At 34.3% G+C, this 22,992-nt stretch overlaps 1 protein-coding gene across 1 annotated transcript in view; it reads left to right on the top strand.

Annotated features, from left to right (window-relative positions):
- Positions 1–22,992, top strand: part of LOC115453992 (hypoxia-inducible factor 1-alpha) — a 90,374-nt gene that overhangs the window by 32,821 nt on the left and 34,561 nt on the right. The window contains 2 exon segments of the mRNA XM_037438053.1: positions 191–414; positions 3,049–3,155. Of these exon segments, the coding sequence (XP_037293950.1) occupies positions 191–414; positions 3,049–3,155 (331 nt within the window).

Here is a 22,992-nt window from a genome sequence, read left to right as displayed (position 1 = left end):
TTGCAGTTTAAAAATAAAAATAAATGTAAAAACGAGCATAAGGCTAGCCTAATACAAAACTGCACAAATGGACCACAAATCAATATATGACCTTCTCTCAAATCTATCCAGTTCTGACTTACGACGAATTATATTGTCTAATGTTAACTAAGTTTCTACCTTCTGTTCTAAACAATAACTCACTTTACAGGTGATTCACATCACCGGTCACATGCTGATGCCGACCAACGGAAAGGAGCGCAACAACAACAAGGAAGATAAGAAAATCGACGACGATAAGAAAGCGAGCGGCGCCTCTCTTGTTGCCGTCGGTCGGCCGATACCGCACCCCTCCAACATCGAAATACCGCTGGACAGCAAGACCTTCCTCTCCAAACACAGCTTGGACATGAAGTTCACTTATGTGGACGAGGCGTGAGTAGCTTTCATCATTATTATCATCATCATCAGCCCGTTGCAGTCTACTGTTGGAAATTGGCCTCTCCTAAGGTACGCCACAGAGCCAGGTCTACTGCTTTATGCATCCAGTCGCTGCCGACCGTCTTTTGTACGTTGTCCCGTTATCTGTCCAGACGGCGTCCCACGCTACATTTGCCAAGACGCGGTCTCCACTACAGAACACTTTATCTATACTAATATACAGGGTCATTTTTACATTGCGTTACTAAATGAAACCACATACTCGTCTTCACCTTTGCGGACGTTGTGCCGAAAATCATACATTAAAAACTAATGTTTTCGCGAAAAATCCTGATTTTATTTTTCTGATTTTTTGATAATTTTGTAGTTTAATGTGAATATGGCGTGGTCGTGGATGTATTTCTGAATGAAAGTATGATGTTGCCACTGCAACGAATTCTCTGAGTAGTAGTAGTGGCTTTAGGGCGCTTAATATTAAAATTACTTTTTATGAATATTTATTTTGTTCGAAATTTACACTTTTTTATTTTACATCTATGGCTCAAGTAACTTATTGTAAAGAGTTATTTCCAAGTAGATAAGAATGTGGTTTCATTTAGTATCGCGACGTCAAAATGACCCTGTACAAAGCTGAAAAGTTTGTTTGAACGAGTTGATCTCAGGAACTACTAAAACGATTTTAATTATTTTTTTTTTGTTCTAATAGGAAGTTACATTATTCGTGAGAACTTGGGCTGATTTTATCCCGGGAAAATACATGTCCGAGAAAAACTTTTTTACTTACAAAGTAATGAGAGGGACAGGTCACATTTTTTTCACGTTCTAATATTCTCGTCTACCTGTTTTGCGACTAATTTAACGGTGCAATATATTTAATAAATCATTTCTCGTGTGTCATGATCACGCCATGGAAAATACACGTAACTTTAACACCTATTTATTTCCTTCTACACCTAATACTTGGAATATAAATATATTCAATTGTCTCATTGTAAATATCACTGTTGCTTGGCGGTAGAAATAGACAATGCGGTGTTAATACCCAAGCGGACTCTCACATATAAGAGACCTACCACAAGTATCTCGTTAATTTACATTATTAAATAGAGTTATGGATAATATGGTTTCATTATAATAATAATAATAATATCAGTCCTGTATTATATATGGTCCCATTGCTAGGCATAGCCCTCTTCTACAACTGAGACGGATTAGGCGATAATCCTCCACGCTGGCAAATTCTAATTGGCAGAATTTATATACCCTTAAACTTTTAATATATTTTTAATTCTACATTATAGAGACTACATTATTGTAGAGTAAATAATAATTAGTTTGCTAAAGCCTGGGTGTCTTATTCTAGATTTTTTACTAACAAATGATTGCAAAAATTACTACCTAACTAACGTGAACATTATTTGTGTATGATTATTTTTTATTTCAGAAAAGATAAAACTTGAAGTGTATTTTTATCAAATCAAGTTAAGAATAATAATATTAATAAAATTATTCGTAATATTGCCTATTTATATGTTTGTTTATTCTGTGTCTCTTGATTTATAAAGGTCCACTTCAGCAAACTATTGTTTAATTTGACTATAATAAGAAATATACTACAAAAGAAACTATAATTTTGTTAAAGCAACTGCCGCGTTAAACAAGAGGTGTGTAAGACATTCATTCAACGCTAAGTTTCTTTATAGAGGACGTATTGTTTCACGTTTTCAATAGATGGCGTTGTTACTACATATTCGCTCGTATTGTCTAGACATTTTCGGTGGTACAGTCGACTTGTCGAGCCTTAACCTTCGTAGCGGGCTACATAAACCGTCCGCGCAATATCAACAAAAATATCACCTTCAAACGTATTTTGTAGGTTAAACATGATGTGATTTCGCGGTTTTGTACACAGTCCGCGATAAACTTCGGCGATTTCAGTTGTTGTACACAATATACGAGTGTTGTGATGTGTGTTTTGTGTTATAAAATGTTTGTGTTGTGGTGTGTGTGAAATTTTGTTCGTTTGGACGGATTTGATCCCGAAAATCCTGGAAAAATGGCGGGATTTTCAAACTGTTATCTCGTAAGTTGTATGGTATATCATAAAAGATAACTTATTTCGAGGTTTTACAGTTGATTATTGTATTTATTGGGACGTCCGTATGTAGGAGTGGCGGTAGGTCATTCAAGGTTACCCATGTTACCGGTAAACATAAACCATGCATGGGTGTTTAGGTCACATTGGGAATGACCTTTGGAATCCATGAGGTGTTTAAATAACTATCGCGCCCAATTTTTATCATCTCTTTATAGAATTCGATATTAAATACGAGAATATTTAAAAAGTTTCGCTTATTGTAACATTTTTTTATATTTTTTTTCTATTGTTTGCGACTCAAGTTATTTCAAATTAAAATTTAAAACCTTTACATTTTAAAATCATCCAAAATTGCTACCTATAAATCGAAATATGATTATAAAAACTATATATGTATTTAAAATTGTGCAATAAAACATCATGCTAACGTTTTCTGTATCGTACGTCATCACACCACTTTTCTAGAACAATAAATTTTTTTATCGTTTCATTGTAATTATTGGTACTAATAATATCTTCCTTTGTTTCAGTTTGCTGAATACTCTCGGATTCGAACCAGACGAGCTGGTCGGCAGATCGCTTTACGATTACCACCATGCAGCCGACAGTGCTTCTATGATTCAGCAGTTCAAGTCTCGTGAGTATCCTAAGAATCTTATTATAATCAACTATTATTAATAACAATATTTGGGTCAGTTTGTATTCTGAAGATGCAATTTATATTACTCAGAGTTGAGGTGCTGTTTCTTAGTTTTGCTGCGGCAAAAAATATCGAAAAGGTCTTATATTTTCGTTTTGTACTTATACGAATTCCGCTTCAAGATATTGTGTAAAGTTAAAACAATTTTCGTACACATATATTTCTATAGTTTTATGTTTACTGTCAATCTACTGGTAGCTTAAGTTTAATTTTAATGTGTCCGCGTGAGACAATGTGACATTGACCGGAATGTGTATTTAAAATTTTTGTATTGTTCTATTTTGTAGCTAAGTTTCGAAAGCTTTAAATTGTATACTGTTTTTTTCTTATATGTGCATCAAATTATCTTTAAAGAATTCTTATTTCTATTGAGTAAATATATCTTTAGGTTCTTTTTGTATTAATAATAATAAAGTGTCGGATACAATGTCAAAAAAGGAATATTTACAACAAGTCTTAACTCAATAAAAATGCAAAGTTTCTTTAACAAATTATATGTCATATAATATTATATACTTACATACCTATTTATTGTCTCGATGTTTTTTTTATCTTTTCGAGATATTCGCAAAATGTGCAAAATGCAGCGCCCTCTGTGTTCGCGTTATGAAACTGAACGCTTAACAGTTACTGTAAAGTGTTTGGTGTCTTATGTAGAACATAGATGGCGACACTGTGCATATATAATGGAATAATGACAAAATTATCCTCTTCAAGAACCTATATCAAAACACATTTCTTTTCATTCACGTAATATTCTCTTGGCAAGGATCGAGAGTTTATTTTAATTGCTGGTCACATCGGTCACCTATTTGACTGCAATAAAATTTTTTGCTTTTTCTTAAATGTGGCAGTTGCCATGTTTTTTTTTTCGAAAATAGTAACTAAGCCAAGGAACATAATTTAAATGCCAACGTGATGCTTAGCAATGTCTACTAATTTATTCTATTCGCATCAGAGTAAGATAGATTTTTATTATGTACTTTGATGCAACGCGTTTGCACTCCATAATAGCCTCTATTGTTCTTTTGGCGCTCTCTATCAGCCACGGAACAGTTGGCAAACGGCCCTAAATATAATTTAGTATTGTCGCAGCACTAATGCAAGATTATTATGTTGTTTAATCAATTTCAAACAGATTATGTAATTTTACATTGTGATGCTGCGGTTATGTAATTTCAAAGCTTTGTAGAGCGATTCCCTAATATTTTTTTGGGTTAGAGCCAAAGCCTCAAACCAATATTGCTTACGGCGAGACTTGGCTCAGTCTGTACGTAGACATTGTCAACGTTTATGAAGGTAGTAAACAGCCAAATTGATTAATTGGAAATATAATTGGCAATTTGACTTTAATTTGCGGAAAAAAAAATCTAGCTAGTACTCTTTAAGAAAACTCATTTAAAGGCACAAAGTGGGGAACCTAGGTACATTCAATTTACTAAAAGGAAAAATCCTTTAGTATGGAGGTTCTATTAAACTATAACGATATAACAAAATATTCAAAAGTTATTTAAAATCTAAGCTTTAAGTATATTTTTATTGAAATAATAGGTGTTACCTCGGGCTTTCGCATGCGTGGAAAGCCTTTCTAGGTACAAAAGTCCTTAAAACACTAACGATTCATAGCGACACCTGTACGACACTAGCGTCATTTATTTCAAAAATCACAATAAAATCCCATTATTTCCCATGGGAATAAATAACTGGGATAAAGTGTTAATCTACATGGTCTACCTGTGTGCAAAATTTCATCCGAATAAAGATTTTTCTGCGTAAACTTCTAACATTTTGACATCCAAACATTGCCACATACTTTCACATTTATTAGAAGGATAAGAAGTAACATAGAAAGGTTCCCTGTCAAAGAACTTTCAGTGGAACATTACAATATACATATGTATTATAAAACAAAATCTCCCTATCCGTCTATCTGTACGGGATCAATTTTCTCAAAATCTACTGAACGGATATTTATGAAATTTGGTATGGAGATAGTTTAAGACTCTCGGAAGGTTATAGGCTTGTATCCCGGGAAACTCCTTCACGCGGGCGAAGCCAGGAGCAAAAGCTAGTATCATTTAAATTAACAAAGTTAACGTTGTGCCAGTTTACATAGGATTTCTTGGAGTGATGAGCAATTGCCCATTGCGCATGTTGATGATTAATGCATAGATATCAATTAACGTATTACGACAGACGTCAGTAACACCTGTGACACGTCAGGAAATGGCGATGTATTTTCTTATCAATAGATTATTTAGGATACCATTTATTGTAATCTAATGCAGTGATACTAGTTTAAAATTTGTGCTCCAAAATTTTTGTAATGCATAAAATATGAGCTGACATCCCACCATAATCTACCTTTATTATACTCAAGCATTAAACGTCTTTGCAATAAAATAACAGAGCAGCGATTTTGTCACGTAAGAATACCACAAAGAAAACTCACGTAAAATGTCTCCGTTGCGTAACTTTCAATATGTAACACATTTTCGGCGTTAGCCCTAACCAGACTCTTTGTTTTGATATTCGAAACGCGTTCGACAGGCGTCCCTATTTACAGATTATGTGTTCGATATTCGATCTTCAATGCATCGTTACGAACGTCAAGTACCCAATCGAGTTCCTATGGAGTCTACAATTCCATAGGAATTTGATTACTGTTAAGCAAATAGATTAGTTTTAAATTATGTACCTTATAAAGACTTATATAAAACTTAAAAATTATAATTATCATCATAGTTCTTGTCCTAAACTAAGGTATATATATAACAGGCTTAACTGTTGCAAGTATCAGTACGTGGGATTTCTTCTAAAAGTACCTACATACTCTTTGCTCGTAAATAATGTTTACAAATAATATCTGTCTGAATTTGGCCACCAATTACCCTTGTTTTTTTCCACTAGTGGTGGGTGGATTTGGAATTCGCTTAAAAACGTGGGAGTTTCCATCGAAATACTCAGCTCGTATTTAATCCCGGAGACCAAAATGTCACGCATTCCGCCTGTGATTTACGACATTTATAAACATAAATAAAATAATTCTAACAAGCTCACTTCAAATTACGTTTTTTCAAACGTTTAAGCAAACTTCGTGCCAATTCAGATATGTTGAGCTGTGGAACGCGTCTCAGGGTCTACTTCGAAAAACGAACGTCGAAACGTGGGTACGAAACGACGAACTTCGAATTTAACTCTACTACTAAATAACTTCGGATCCGTTACCGTTCTGTAGCTTACTTTAGTGGTAGGATCAATTCCACGTATTTTTTTTTTTTTTTCGGAGAAAGCAATGGAACTTTATCCTCGCAGATAGTTTTAAAAAGTATAACTCTTAGTTCTTACTTCCATGTCTGTAATATTGCGATGAATGGATCGGATCCGGCGTCGAATCCGTCATCGGATCCGTAACACTTCGTAGTAACAAAACGTGCAATCCGTCATCCGAATCTACGGATTTCGTTTTTCGAAGTAGACCCTCTGATGTGATGTTTACATCTATTCTATTTTTCCCCGTCATAAGACTTTTTTTCGTAGGACTCTTAGGTGCCGTATAATCAAAGCCGTTCAGAATTACAGGTGTTATCTACTACTATATCATATTTGCGATAAAATAACAATAAAATATTTATTTTCCAGTATTATCAAAAAGCATTACGTATTAAATGCCATGTTTTGTCATGGCGGAAGAATATAATTCCTGGTAATCGCCTAAACATTGTGAAAAATATTATCTAATTCAGGTTACTTGATAACATCTAAATTGACACGCACAAGAGAGAAAATTATTTGGTTTTATTATTTTATGTTTATAACTTCGTAGTTTTGAATCTATTTGTTGTCTGATATTAAATATTTATTATGTACTCTTATAAATTGCCAAATTTTACACACTTAATTTTTTTTTATGTTTGTTATAAAACAGTAATACTCCTTACTATTTCCTTAAGTATATTAATTTTAAATACGTACTCATGTTTGTTTGCTCGTAACAATTATTTATATTAAACATAATATTATCAACATAATATTCTATTCATTGTAACACGCGTCCGTTGTTCGATCTATTAGAATAACAATGCTATTCCATCCAACATGTACACTACACTACACAGTGCTAATTTTAAACCCGACTCTCTAAACACACTGACCACCCACAACATCATGCATTTGTTCAACTAATGATGTTTACAATATTCTAGAAACACGTTGAATTAATCTTGTTAATAGTTGTACAAGAATTAGTTAAAGACATTTGTGTCTGAGACTGATATTTTAGTTTTGTCCTGTTAGTAATGTAGACGGTATTTTTGTATTAACTGGAATTGATATTATCTTTTGGTCCTAGTCTAATAAAGTATCTCTTTATTAGACTGTGCTAATTTCATTTTTCAACTATTTTATTTGATAAGGTAGCGTGACCGATGGACGCCCTGTATGCGGTATTAATTAAATAGTGATGCTTTGGACTGCGTACGTTTGATTCTGATTAAGCAATAGTATCAGTGCAAATTATTTTTAATATCGAATATTTTTTGCACATTAACTATGTTTAACTTATTACACGTAAATAATTAAGGTTTATAAGAAAATTCACAGCTCTTGTGTCAATTCAAATTTCTATATGTATAACATAAAGAAAACATTGTATGACTGTAACATGACTCAAATATTATGCAACTGAAAGTAATTTCTGTGACCTGTAGTGTACAGCACAGAGTGTCGCAACTCGATTGTTTCACGTTGTAATCATTATGTCATAAAGCCAAGGAAATAGCGATCGGCTGACGATCGCGACACGTTAGCGATTACCAACTCGCTCTTTACGATCCTTGATAATTTTAACTTCAATAACGCCGATATCACTTTAATAGGCTCTCATGTTTTTAGTATTAGTATAAGACTATAAACCGTAACCTAAGGTTTTAAAACAAGATAAGTCTATCTCAAGATCGTTTTGACAAAAGATAAGTGTAATTGAATTGCCGTTATAAAGAAATGTTTATCTAATGTAGAAAACACATCTACACATCTGAGAAGTTCTCTATAGGAATTTCGAAGGTGTGTGAAGTCTACCAATCCGCACTAGGTCAACGTGGTGGACTAAGGCCTAATCCCTCTCAGTAATAGAGGAGGCCCGTGCTCAGCAGTGGGCAAGTATATAATACAGAGCTGATATTATTATTATTATTAATGTAGAAAAAAAACAGATGATCCAATATGTACACGGATCAGTGACGAATGGGCTATAAAAACCCGATTCCTGCCGGCTTTCCTTTATGTAGAATATAATCATCATTAGAACAATTTGCAGGCCACATTTACGCATATTTGTAACTATATTCACTTTTCGCCACTGGTACGTAAAGTTGGAAAAAAAAACCTTGACCATCGTGGAGACACGGGTGCGGGGATTATGAAGGTTTGTCAGAGAATATTAATGCCAGAGAATGTGTATTGGACGTCTTATGTAGGCAGTAGAGACCTTAGTTCTAAGATATTGTCTTGGTAAAGAATGTTCTATGTCTAAATTCAAAGACTTCGTCGGTATATTTTTGCGTTTAGATAATTAACCTCTAATTACATAATTAAATCAGTTTCTTGCTGTCGAATATTGAAGTGTATTTTCTTAGCAGTCTCCACTTCTGTTATATGTTTGAATACTCTTATACGTATTAAATAAGGTAACAAATTATCCTTATCTTTTACACATGAGCGATATTAACTTACCTCTTAGAATCACTCATAATACTTGCTGTTAATGATATAGACATATGATTACACAACAAAAAATGAGGTGACTTGGAAATAACAGGTTTAATTCTGAGAAAGAAGTGGAATACGCCAAGTTGACTAAAATTGTTCGAATAACAAAACTGTGATTCCGATGAAATCGCATTCTGAAATTGGACGCTAATTGTGCGGTTGCTACATAATTGGATGTGTTACGTATGTATATTGTAATCATACTAAAAAGTACATTACTAAAAAGTGGGAAAACTATACAAAAAATTACGTCATCTTAAAATTGCCAGCCGTACAAAAGTCTTACGATTCTTTAAAGCTGATGCTATACAAGGAATACAGTCATTGTAGTTTTTATTTAACAGAATAAACAAATCGCTAGTTTCCTAGTGGAAAGGATTCGATATTTATGAAATAATTTGTTTAATTTTTAAAAAAATTATTTAGTGACGTACATTAACACACAATTCTTACTATATACGCTATATCGTCTGAACCGAAATGTCGTAAATAGAGATTTGCACAATAATAAAAATTATGAATAGTGCGCGTAGAGTGGACACATTTAAATTATACATAAAGTATTTTAACAATTTTGAACATAACAAAAGGAATTTTTATTTTACAAATTTAAATAATCGATATTGAAATAAAGTGTTGACTGATACAATATAACATAATTTTAATGTACAATATTATTATACTTATATTAGGACGTGGAGGATTTTGAATGGTATTTAAAGATGGCGTTTCGAAATTCTATAATTTATTTATTTATTACTAACTTGCGGCGATAGCCTAGTTGGGTGTGGAACGGACTGCCGAGACGAATGTCCGCAGGTTCAAATCCCAAGGGCACACACCTCTGACTTTACTAAAATCATGTGTGTATTCTTTGTGAATTTATCGTTCGCTTTAACGGTGAAGGAAAACATCGTGAGGAAACCTGCACATCTGAGAAGTTCTCTGTAAGAATTTCGAAGGTGTGTGAAGTCTACCAATCCGCACTGGGCCAGCGTGGTGGACTAAAGTCTAATCCCTCTGAGTAGTAGAGGAGGCCCGTGCTCAGCAGTGGGCAAGTATATAATACAGGGCTGATATTATTATTATTACTAACTTCTCCGTTTTTTACAATTTGGTTTCGGCTTAAACGTCTCACACTAGGCTAAGCTTGTATCGTGAGATGTTTTTACAAGGGTATCCTAAATATATCTATAATTTAGCCACATGTATAGTAGAAAAGGATGCAAGCGACTCTACATTTTAGTGCATAGCATATAAAATGAATTACCTTTAGTGATCATTGGTACTTTTGGATTTTCATAATATCTCTCAAGCCTATTTGTCCAAAGAAAACTATGTGTCATATCAATTAACTTGTTTGTGTGCCTATTGTTATGTGGGGAATGTATGCGGTTTGGACAGACCAGAAATATCGGAAATAATGCTTCGTAACTAACATATTTCTAGTATTTTCCTCTTCTACGCTACCCTTATAACTAAAATATGTTGCCATGTTTTTTATAATGATATCTGATGTTTACGCGAATTTTAGACATGGAAATAAATCTATTTACGAATTTTATCGCGGTTTCATATATTATAATTTTCTTTCGACGTATCGAAGACTTTCGAAGGAGAGTCCTGAAGAAAGTCATGAAGGCTGCAAAGTCTTCGAATCATAGGGAGAAAATTTAATATATAAATCCGGGATATAATTCGTTAAATAGTTAGCTTCAATGTTTTTTATCTTTATAAGATGTAATTTCCTACTGCTGATACGTTTTATTATGATGATTAGTAGCGTAATTATACTAACTCTGCAATATGATATATTTACATTGTTTGTATATCTCAGTTCGAAAGAATAGGGCAGAGATAAAATTGCCATGTCATATCATACGATAACAATGATTAGACAAATACTAATACCTATAAATTTGTAGCTCAATTATAGTCACTGATTACATAACTAGCGTAAATATGTAAATATTCTATTAATATTTAGCCCAAAATAAAGTTAGTTAACGTGAGTTATTTCGGGATTGTTACATTGTTACGAACGTAAAATTTCCGCGCGCTGTACGCCTCTTCCGGCAGTTTGTGGTAAAAATAAAAAAGTGATTATTTAGGCCGTTTCGAACCCTGCACGTGCCGGTTCATACGTAACAATACCCCTGGACTGGCGTAAAGAATTATTGTTTCTCTAATTACAGTTATTTGGTGCCGTATATGTTTTATTAGGCCGCAATAGGAATAATGTAATTTGGTTTTATAGATACCAACGTAATACGTGATGTTGTTTGGCAGTGCTGGCGAACTTATCGTAAAATAATAAAATATTGTTCAGTACAAAATTTATGTGTGGATAAATCAGAGAAAGTTGAACAGCAAAATTTCAAGAATGCCGTCATGTTAGGTTTTGGTGCTAATGAGTTAAAAAAGCAAGAGAAGTAAAAAGTTTAATTATGTTTCCTTGTATAAATCTTGTTTGACGTCAAGGTTTTTTTTTTTTTGATCGCACCTCGATTTAATATTTAAATAATCCAATAAAATATACCAAAAACTCGATAACCGAAACTTCTCTCTCCAGCATGTCAAATTAATAAAATATTGTAAAGCCGTATCAAGGTTGATTTAAACCGGTAAACCTCTTAATGATTTCTTATGTTTACGCGAATGTTAGACATTGAAATAAAACTAAAAACTATTTAAACGGATTTTATCGCGGTTTTTTATATTATTATTTTACGGTAAACCTCTTGTTACGTGTAACAGTCTGGTAAAACCGGTAGTGTTACGCAACTATTGGACGCGAGCTTTTCGCAAGTCCACGCGTGGAAGCACGCGCCACGCTTTATTATAATACAATGAATTTAATACCATCACGTGATGCTGATGATGTTTGATAAATATACACAGTTTTACCCGTGACGTTACAACAGCTGATGTGATGGGGAATTGTTAGGTTGATGTTATTTTTTTAACTAAATTTGTAGACATATTTACTTTTAGAGGATTTTACATAAATTGGTTTTGGCATACATTTACGTTTCTTCCCTTTTTATGCAATAAATTAAACATGCTGTATAAAAATTAGTTCACAGTTTTCTTTTTGGGTTCATAGGTACAATTTGTTCAAGACCTTTCGTGTTACCGATAGATATACTCCTACGCTTTTAAAGTAAACATTTCTGTAAAGATAAATAGTTCAATGTTAATATACGTTAACCCAGCGGAAACTGCCATACCACTGACACGTGACAAAATTATTTACTTTAACCAAACAAACTGAAATATGGAAATAGTGTTCATGCGTAAACACCATGAAACGTAATTGATAGCTAAATCGTTTTATGTCACGTTTAACCAGCATTAAAACAATTGTACTTATAAACGGACCCTCAAATCATGGCGGATCGAAACGAACTTAACTCGGGGTCATGGCCGCGGTTATTTGGCGCGACGATCATCGGCCGACACACAGCTGATGACTACAGTCTCGTACACGACATTGTCACGTACAAAACACGCACACTCTATGTGACTGATAACGGCTTTCAATAATCCGCGGATGACTTTCGCACTAATTTTAGGGTTGATATCGCCGGATGTTTTCTGCTAGAGCTATTCCCAGTCGCTTTAAGGCGATACCTCAAGGTCCATTTTCATACATTTTGTTTCGGCTTTAATCTGGGTAACTAAACAAGTATTGGCAAGTAAAGAATTTAAATTCACGTCTAGTTAGTGATTAGTTCTCGCAGTTGAAAGAAAACGTAAAATAATTAATAATCATGGATATTTCGGCCTTTAAAATTTAATATGACGAAATTTTAAAGGCAGAAATATCCATGATTATTAATTATTTTTACATTTTTCTTCAACTGCGAGAACTAATCACTAACTAGACGTGAATTTAAATTCTTTACTTGCCAATACTTGTTTAGTTACCCAGATTAAAGCCGAAACAAAATGTATGAAAATGGACCTTGAGGTATCGCCTTAATGTAAAGATTTTTATTTTGGATTAATACGCGTTGGGACCATATTTCCAAATGCTTGTAGGTTATTTCAGCGATTATAAATTAGTTTTTATATTCCTACTTTCACTTGACTAACTTTCAGTTTAGTAAGAATATCAAGTCTCATATGCAAATTTTCGGTGGCGCTTCAAGCTTTAAAAAAGCCTGCTTTAAATCTATGCATGATATTATTTCTTGAACCTTTGAACATAATTTTACTTACAAATCTAAGCTGATTATGTTGCATGAAGGGTGCTGGCATAAAACCGGCTCACTACAAGACGATGCCAGCTAACATAATGATCATCATTGATTGTTAATTTATCTTCATTCATAGCTCTATTATTGCGACTGGCCTTTCGTGTCGTAATAAAACTCTGTGTCTATCTATGATGATAATTGCATCTTTGAATACAAATATGGTTTTAGAATTACGGTGGTATTAATTTATCTGTTGTAAGGAGTCAACCCGCATTGATTTAGGTTGTTAGGGTGAGAGCCAATCCTTCATTCAATAGGGGACCCTGTACCTTGATATTACCGTTTAAAATAAACGAGCTATTGTTATTCTTAGATAAATATTCCAAACGACACACATGCTTTACACTGACTACAAAAATACTACGTGATTTATAGTACCCATTCCTTTTACCTTTTCAGAGTTTTTTAGAGATGTAACAAACATTTCACCAGCTATAAGTAGTGTGTAATCTATATTTAAGGGGGAGTGAGCCGATTGTCACCGGATACTATACCAATTTGGGATTTTATTGTAACTGATCATAGTATAGATGGTATATAATATACAATAATATATTCACAATTATCACTCATTCAATTTGTACCTCGTTAATTTCGCTAGAATAAACAAATGTAGTTGTGTAGTAATTCAGCCGAAATTGGGCCCTGTTGTCTGGACGGAAAATTAAATTCCGCCGTAAAACAATATTGCGAGAACGAAGCTCGTAAGACGCACTCGGCAAGTGTCTAGCTATTCAGATCACGTCTCAATTGGGACAGATGTTTTTCGTGAGTGTTACAATAAGGAAATAATGTATTAGTATAATCCCCCTATGCTCGGTCAAATTGCAGTCATGATAGATCGCTGTTCTGATACGCAATTGCGTTCACTGAGATGATTCGATTGTGGAATAACTTGCGATTTTTCATGATGCTGCATCGCCTACGGAAAGACCTAAATGGCATATAAAATCTGACTATAGACTAGTGGCGGTAGGTGAAAATTTCCTAAAGCGAATCCGACACAACATATAGGTACTAATATGCATAAATGTGGCCTACAAATCGTTCTAATGATAATTAGATTCTACATAAAGGAAAGCCGGCAGAAACTGGGTTATATGGACCCATCGCCATTGCTTCAAACTATGTAGCAGTTTAGATCAATTAGGCAAAGATTTGAAGTTCCCAGTAATGTGGTAAAATCCATCCTTCAATAGGTAATGAATATAAATCACGTCAAATATGTATTTTACTCTGACTACCGATAAAAAAAAGCGGCAATATCCTAGTTGGCTGTGGAACGGACTGCCGAGACGAATGTCCGCAGATTCAAGCCCCTAGGGCACACACCTCTGACTTTTCTAAAAAATCATGTGTGTATTCTTTGTGAATTTATCGTTCGCTTTATCGGTGAAGGAAAACATTGTGAGGAAACCTGCACATCTGAGAATTCTCTATAGCAATTTCGAAGGTGTGTGAAGTCTACCAATCCGCACTAGGCCAGCGTGGTGGACTAAGGCCTAATCCCTCTCAGTAGTAGAGGAGGCCCGTGCTCAGCAGTGGGCAAATCTATCTATATATATACTATTATATAAAGCTGAAGAGTTTGTTTGTTTGTTTGTTTGAACGCGCTAATCTCAAGAACTACCGGTCCAAACTGAAAATTTCTTTTTGCGTTGGATAGCCCTTTGTTCGTGAAGTGCTATAGGCTATATATCATCACGCTATACCGAATAGGAGCGGAGCAGTAATGGCTAATCTCAGGAACTACCGGTCCAAACTGAAAAAATCTTTTTGCGTTAGATAGCCCTTTGTTCGTGGAGTGCTATAGGCTATATATCATCACGCTATACCCATTAGGAGCGGAGCAGTAATGGCTAATCTCAGGAACTACCGGTCCAAACTGAAAAAATCTTTTTGCGTTGGATAGCCCTTTGTTCGTGGAGTGTTATAGGCTATATATCATCACGCTATACCCAATAGGAGCGGAGCAGTAATGGCTAATTTCAGGAACTACTGATTCGAACTGAAAAATTCTTTTTGCGTTGGATACCCCTTTATTCGTGGAGTGCTATAGCTATATATCATCACGCTATAACCAATAGGAGCGGAGCAGTAATGGCTAATCTCAGGAACTACCGATTCGAACTGAAAAAATATTTTTGTGTTGAATAGCCCTTTGTTTGTGGAGTGCTCTAAGTTATATATGATCACGCTATGACCAATAGGAGCGGAGCAGTAATGAAACATGTTGCAAAAACGGGGATAATTTATTAGTTTTGAGAGCGTTCATTGCGTACGCTGCGTAAACGGTTAAAGTTATGCAACAATGATGTATGACGGGATTGTTCCTCTTAAAAAGTTCTAAAAAATATATTATAAAACAAAGTCCCCCACTGCATCTATCTGCCTGAACGTGTTAAACTCAAAAACTACCCAACGTATTAAGATGAAATTTGGTATGGAGACAGTTTGAGACCCTGGGAAGAACATAGACTCCCGGGAAACTACTACTTTTATAACGGAAAACTTTATAACGCGGGCGGAGCCGCGTGCAAAAGCTAGTATATAATACAGGGCTGATATTATTATTATTATTATGACTGCCGATATGTCTGGCACGATTTTCATCGTGTTAGTGTTCGCAAAGCTAGCGTTGAATTTCGGCCCTCGGTACGGCAATCGGTTTATTTAACGCGTGTGTAGCCTGGCTGAAACATAACGTAAAACTTTTGAAATAACACGAAACCTCGACCTTTTTTAATTAGTCTAGCCGATGTTTATCTTGCTTATATATTAAACTGGTCGGTTATGACCTGTTATTTTGTTAAACGTAGTGCTATGCGAATTTATTAACCTTTTTCATTCGTCATTATATTAATTGAGTTGTAAGGGATGATTGATTATTATTATAAATGTATTTTGTATGTATTCGATGTTGGAAATAGTGCAACATTAAGAGGTAACCAAAAAAAATATTATTCTAATGGGTACATTTATATTCTATTAAATATTTTTTTTTTTTATATGATTTGTGAGAAAGCTTTTCTCATGGAAGTATTAAAGTCGAATTTTCAATAATGCTACAGAAACATGGTACCTATACAACTTACTCTTAACGTTGCAATGTTTCCTGGTTGTTTTAAATAATACAAGAATAAGATAATGGCGCCACGTAAAGTGTTCACGCGTCGTTCACGATTCTTCCGTTCACCTTGAACTTGAACGTAAATGATTCACCTTGCAGACATTTTTATATGCCGTAGCGTTGGCAGCGTCTCGCACTTTCATTACCACATCAGTGATAGTTTACATGGGATGTACTTCTCCTGTCTCCTTGTCTTATGTAATGAGAGTTGATTGATTAGAATACGTCAGTTTTGCTTGATGAAGTGAATGATTAGGTGATATGGCATTGGTTTTTGTCGTAACAAACTGCCAGAGAAATCGTAAGGTTATAATTTTATCCGAAATATTTTCATTTTAATGCTTTTAGTATTATTGAATATCTTAAATGTCGATTGTATGGTATGGTAAAATAAATCGTATGATCAAATATTTTTTCAATTCAAAACTCTAATGCATCGATGATATAACCGAAGTGTAATCGTAATCTGAAATTTGAACAGTCCATTACATTCCACTGAAGATGAAGTTGGCATTCATTTCGACTGAAAGCATCCACAGCACGAGACTAGACCTTCGGGCATCTCGAAGAGGTCGAGGCGTCGACAAAAATATCATTTAGACGTACATACGTACACACGTAGCGCGTTCGTAAACAAACGACCACGCCGCAACGATGTGATAAGGGATTATTTATTGAGTTCAGCAAAAAATTCTTGCAAAATTCAAGATTACAAAAACATACGCGTTATTGGTTTGCGTAAAAACGCAACGACGTTCAGCAAGGACGTAAGTAATGTCTGAAGATTAGGTGTTTTCAATATCGGGAATTCTAACGTTCCGCGCGGCGTGTTCTATCGATTTACTTTGAAGGTCTTTTGTTTTATTGTTTATTGTAGATAGGGCAGTGATATACGAACGTTGTCTTTACTGACGTGTTACGTAATAATTTAATTAAGTCTTAACAACAATTCATTTAGTAATTGCAATATAGTCCATTGAATATCTTTAGACGTATTCCCTATCTCAAGTTACATGTCTTCAAAACATATTAAGGTATTTCCTTAAAAATAGGTATGCTAGTGAAAATGGATGCACCCCGAATAACGATTGAAATAAGTTTTAAGTTCGTTTAAACCTCGCATTAATGTCATTTGTCAGTTCAATCATTATCCTCACCTACATTGCTGGAAAAAACTCCATTGTAGTCAATCGATTCTGTTCTATTTATTTCGTGTGAACCTTACATAATGGCAGTCGTGTCCGGCCTTGCCGTTGTCGCATTATCCACATACTAGCGACGCATTTCGGTTATATTATATGAATCCGATGAATAAGTTTTGTAATCTCGGGCATATCAAAGAAAATTATTTGAGTAGGCTATAGAGAGCAATACAATGTGAATTGCAGCCATCAGTCTTGCGTAGAATTGTAAAACGAAAACGAAATTAATCTGTATGCAGTTTTATCGCTTCAAAACTGTCCACTCGTACCCGCTTTCTCCATTAAAACTAGCGTCAATATCCAACTTTCCAGATACAATATCGTGGCTAAACTTCTTTCGGAATAAAGTTTGGCTCAGAACAATACAAGTATGATATAATGCTGATAATTGACGCAGAAGTTTTTTTGTGTAAGTTTACAAACAATTCCGATAGACAGAAATAATGAGAATTTAAAACATAAGCAAGAAATAACGATGCTATACCTTCGGATACCTTTTATTTAATAGTTAATAACGTAATGGAATGTGCGTAAATTAATGGATATCCGTCCACGGTGCCGTAATCGGTCTACCGAAGTCATTCAGAATGAATTAAATTAACAACACATGGTTGTGCATTTACGGAACCATATTTGCAATGGTAACAAGGAAAATAATTGAATTATGGTTAATTATAAATAACACAACATAAGATAGGTGAGCTTTGAGCATTGTTAAAACTTAAACAACTAAGCGTCCCTTGCCTGTACAATTGTATAAATATCAAGTTAGTTTTAAATCTATATATATATAAAAATGAATCCCTATTTCCCTTGGTCACGCCATCAAGTGTGAACGGCTGGACCGATTTTACTATTTTTTTTTGTTGTGTGTTTTATTGTCAGGAGAAGGTTCTTATGAAAGAAAAAAAACAAAAAATTGCACGGAAGTTTAACTGTCAATTGTTTGAAATAACTGTCAGCGATTGACAGAATGCGCGCTGCAAAATATTTAAGACGGGACAACGTCTGTCGGGTCAACTAGTTATTTTATAAATCCAAAAAATAAATAGTACAAATCAAATTAGATGTTTATTTAATATGTTTTTTAAATTTAATATTTTTCATGAATCGTTTATTTTGAATCTGTTTTCATCCACTTATGCCGTAGTCACTGTATGCAGACTGCGTTTTACTACAGTTCGCAAATGAGTTTGTTCACATTACAAGTTCTATTGCAAATACAATACAAATGACGTCACAAGTTTTCAAAGTTACTGCATTAAAATCTGCTACAAGATTGAATATACAAATCTAATTCACATAACAATGTTAAGTTTATACGCAACTATAAATTCCAATATAAAAGTTATCCTGTAGCTATTTCGTCAGTAGCTTATCTAACTCCAACGAAGGCAGATAACATGCAAATTTTACGAGAGTCCAAAATTGACGTCCCCGCGGGCCTTTTTATTACTATTGTGACTAGATTTTTCCAAAGATCAAATCGTTTGCGTCCGCCCACATCTATTCCAACGCTTAAATTTAAGACGGAGGCAAGTTCTATGCGCGTGCCTAGATCTATATTTTGAGCTGGAAACTTTTTAATGCGTCTGTATGGTTCGTCGACCTTTCAAATTAAACGTGTAGCATGCGTTTAATATAAGTATTGATCGTTCAGTGTTTACAGTGAAATTTCCACCTTCAGTTGTTATGACGAAGACCTTCCTCGTTTTGTTTTTTGCTTATTTACAATGGTCGGCGGGTGTTGTTATTGCTCTGAACGCTATTTCCTTTTTTTATGTTCAATTTTCATTTTTATCGTAGCAAACGTCTGCATTTCAAGATAAATATCTTGACGCGTAGACGCCTCTTGTAGAAGGAATAACGGAGCTTTGTTTATGCTGAGAATATTGTCTTGTTATTGTATCTATGTATTACTTAAACAGATTAAAGTAATGTATTACTTACGGTTGTACTAGTATTTGTTTTAACTAAAAATATGATTTGCCTAAACATTATGTTATCTCTTGTGCCATTAACATCGTTCATAACAGTAATGAAATTTAATTAACACGAGTCCAGATATTCAAGTGATTACAAATGGAGCAATTGAATTAAGTTTTGCTATTTTTTTGCGTGCAAGTTATTATTCCTAGGCCACTTTTAATATTTTGTTTGTTTTTTCAAATATTACAATGGAGAAGATGGTTGGAAGCTTGCCTGGGATTCTGTTATACATTTCATAAATCGGAACCCAAAAGACCGGCTTCCAGACTTCAAGACACTGTGTGCTCATTCTGCGTAAATCGGACCGCCAACGACGAATATTGTGAAAATGATATTATAATTATCAAATGTAGATATTGTAACTTTGACTTTTTTGGGTTACCAACAATTCAGTCCGCTCCGTGACCATAAAAGTTGCAGTCTTCGAAACATCGCATTGGGAGAACAATAAAGTATTAAAGACAGCGATAAAATCCGATAACAAATTTTATTTAATTATTAATGAGTTATTTTACAATAATATATACGTATTTTTTATATACTTACTTATGATTATGTATTTGAGTCCGTTATTACAGTGAGAGATATAATCAGAGAAAACATTTACTGTGCTTCTTCATTTAACACGATTTATTCTGTAAGCGTCGCATGAAAATAGCAAAAAAATCTCACTTTACATAATGTCCACAATTCTGGGAGAATTTTACAAAGTCGTAATGTTACAGTTTTTAGCTCTCATATATTCTTTGGAGCGTCGTGAACCTGGATCGCTACATGATTTCATATTTTCAGCACGTTTGTAATTTTTTTCTAATATACAATATCGAAGTGTTATCATATCTTTGAAGTTGAATAAGCTAAAACGTTTACCAAGAAAATAAATAAACCGATACGTAATCATGCAGGTGAAATTCAATACGGACATTTTCATTATGCAGCACATACCGGGAACGTTGACGCCTCGCCTCATGTTTATTTTCCTGTTCCACTTTATTCGGGAACGCGCGCGCATATTAAAAATTACAGCGACAAACACATCTTTTAAGGGTTGTTTAACCTCATTTTAAAAGATTAGCTCGTTTTTACAACATTATTTAGGATCGCACTCGGCCCGTTAATCACATTTTTAATGTTCTTTTTAAGTTTAGTTTTACGTTTATGCCATCGCGTGCCATTCTTATTCGAGTCTTGTCTGCGATCTATACAGGGTTGTCGACCCACCTGTCACACGATCCACCTACTGCTGAAGTTTATTTGATCAGAATAATAATATCGGTGCGGAACGTATAAACTTTCCATCCAAGTTTAAAAGGGTTAAGTGCGTTTCCGCTCCAGTAATGAAATCTTTGAATCCTCGGGCTACGCAGATAGGTAATTCTGCCTTAGTTTACTGTGCGTCGTTTGTTTAGATATTTTGGCAGGATATGTGGACTATACTCTACTGACTTCTACTTACTTGACGGTTGAATTAAGCTGTCAGATATTTTTCAAATATCTACGGTGCCCTCAGAATTCAACAAATTCATTGCTTCAATTTCTGACTAATATTTTTGCCTAAAGTTTTTCCCGATTTGACGTATTTCAGAAAATGCCTGATGCGGTAATTATTATTTAATGAGCGTCTATTGCATTTTGTCGGGGTCACGAAAACTAATAATTCCATGGGTGATTTATAATTGAAGACTCATATAGATTAGCAGAGGAATACTAATTAATATTGATTCTTGAATTATAATATTATCGATGTTTAAAAATATAATTATTATAATTATTATTGTAACTGCAGTGCTATAAAAAAAACACCTCCAGTAGAAAACGACTGAAATTCATCCTTGTCCTGTCAAAAACCATTAATATACATAACAATTTAATTGTTTCACAAGACACATGTTTTGGAACATATAAATGATGGTGTTTACGTCAACCGTTTGTGAAGACCGTCCAAATTTCTCCACGGTGTCGTTTAATATCTCAAGTGATAAATGGCAGGCAAGCTGACCACGACCACGTTATAATATTACTTGGGTTACTGCATATTACGTTATTCGAAGTGAACTTAGTCCCGTGTCCTCGGACCGATTAACACCGTAAAGGTCCATTTGTAAGACAATTTTTCCTACACTGGGATGACTCAGCCTTTTTGTGTTATATATAGCCAGTTGGGACCCGTTAAGTTTGACCGTAGAACTTTTTGTATTTGTAACTTCACAGATTACGATCCGATAACCACTATCTGTCGTTTAAATAATATTATCTACGTTGTTACACGAAATTATCTACTTTTATTTTTAAAGCGTGATAATGCATTTGTCATGAGTGCTCTCAGAAATACTGATATAATTCGCATACATTTTCCGACCGCTCAACAGATAGAGAGCACTGAGCGCGACGCGTGATGTATGCAAACTACCGGAATGGTAATGAACTACCCTAATATACAAGAGTTTTATAAATCCGTGTAAATTATTCATATCTCGACATAAATTGGTTTTAATTTAAATGTAACACAATGTTATTGAACAGTTGCTGTTAAGGGAGTACAATAGCCCGCAAGGATGACACTGAAGATTGATTTCCATCTATTAACATCCATAAGAGTCGGAGTGACGCCACAAACGCAATAGTAACTCAAGAATTAATGGAATGTGCATCAGAGCGTGACAAAGCTAAGCTTCCTTCAGCAAACTAGGGTAGATTTAAAATTAATGATGTTGAACGTGTTGTAAATGTAACAAATATTATTAACTCTGGCAAGAATTGAAGTTAATACTCTTCATTTCTATAAAATATACCTGTAGTTCTTGCTTCGTCCAATCTATCTAAACCCTTTTAAAGTTGTTCTTATGAATTTTTTGATTCAACATTATATTCTACTTTTATAGAATGTTGTTGAGATTAATGCTTTCTGCATTATCCAGATATTGTTTTCTATATAATACTATACCTCGAGTTAGCAGAAAGTGTTACTCTTTGTCAATAAATAAATATGAAGAAAACTCATACAATGTATTCAATTATATTATCCTTGTTATATAATTGGACTAGACATGGAATGTGAACACTGGCACGTAGTTAGCTCAATAAAAACAATACAATCATTTTATTAATCAATTAGATATCTGATAGCCTCGGGACGTTTTACGACTTTCTTGTTTTTCAACCACTGAGCGTAATACATCTAGCAAATTAGACTGAGTAGCGTCTACGGCATTTTAGCTTAGAGCTTGGTTAGGTCTTTATGGCTACAACTAAATCGAAATGCTGTATCGACCATCGACCATTCCCATAATGCTTGATTGTAAAAGGCTTCTTGCGTTCTCGCGAAAGTTTTACTTCGTATAGTGTTCTAGTTTTAGTTATTGGTCGATTGGGATATAATGGAATTCATGCGGTTGAAATGTTCTTATAACTGAACAAGACTC

Source organism: Manduca sexta, chromosome 13 (assembly GCF_014839805.1).
Source record: "Manduca sexta isolate Smith_Timp_Sample1 chromosome 13, JHU_Msex_v1.0, whole genome shotgun sequence".
Classification (NCBI taxonomy): Eukaryota; Metazoa; Arthropoda; class Insecta; order Lepidoptera; family Sphingidae; genus Manduca; species Manduca sexta.
Note: the sequence above shows the minus strand (reverse complement) of the source record. Positions and strands in the feature narration are given on the sequence as shown.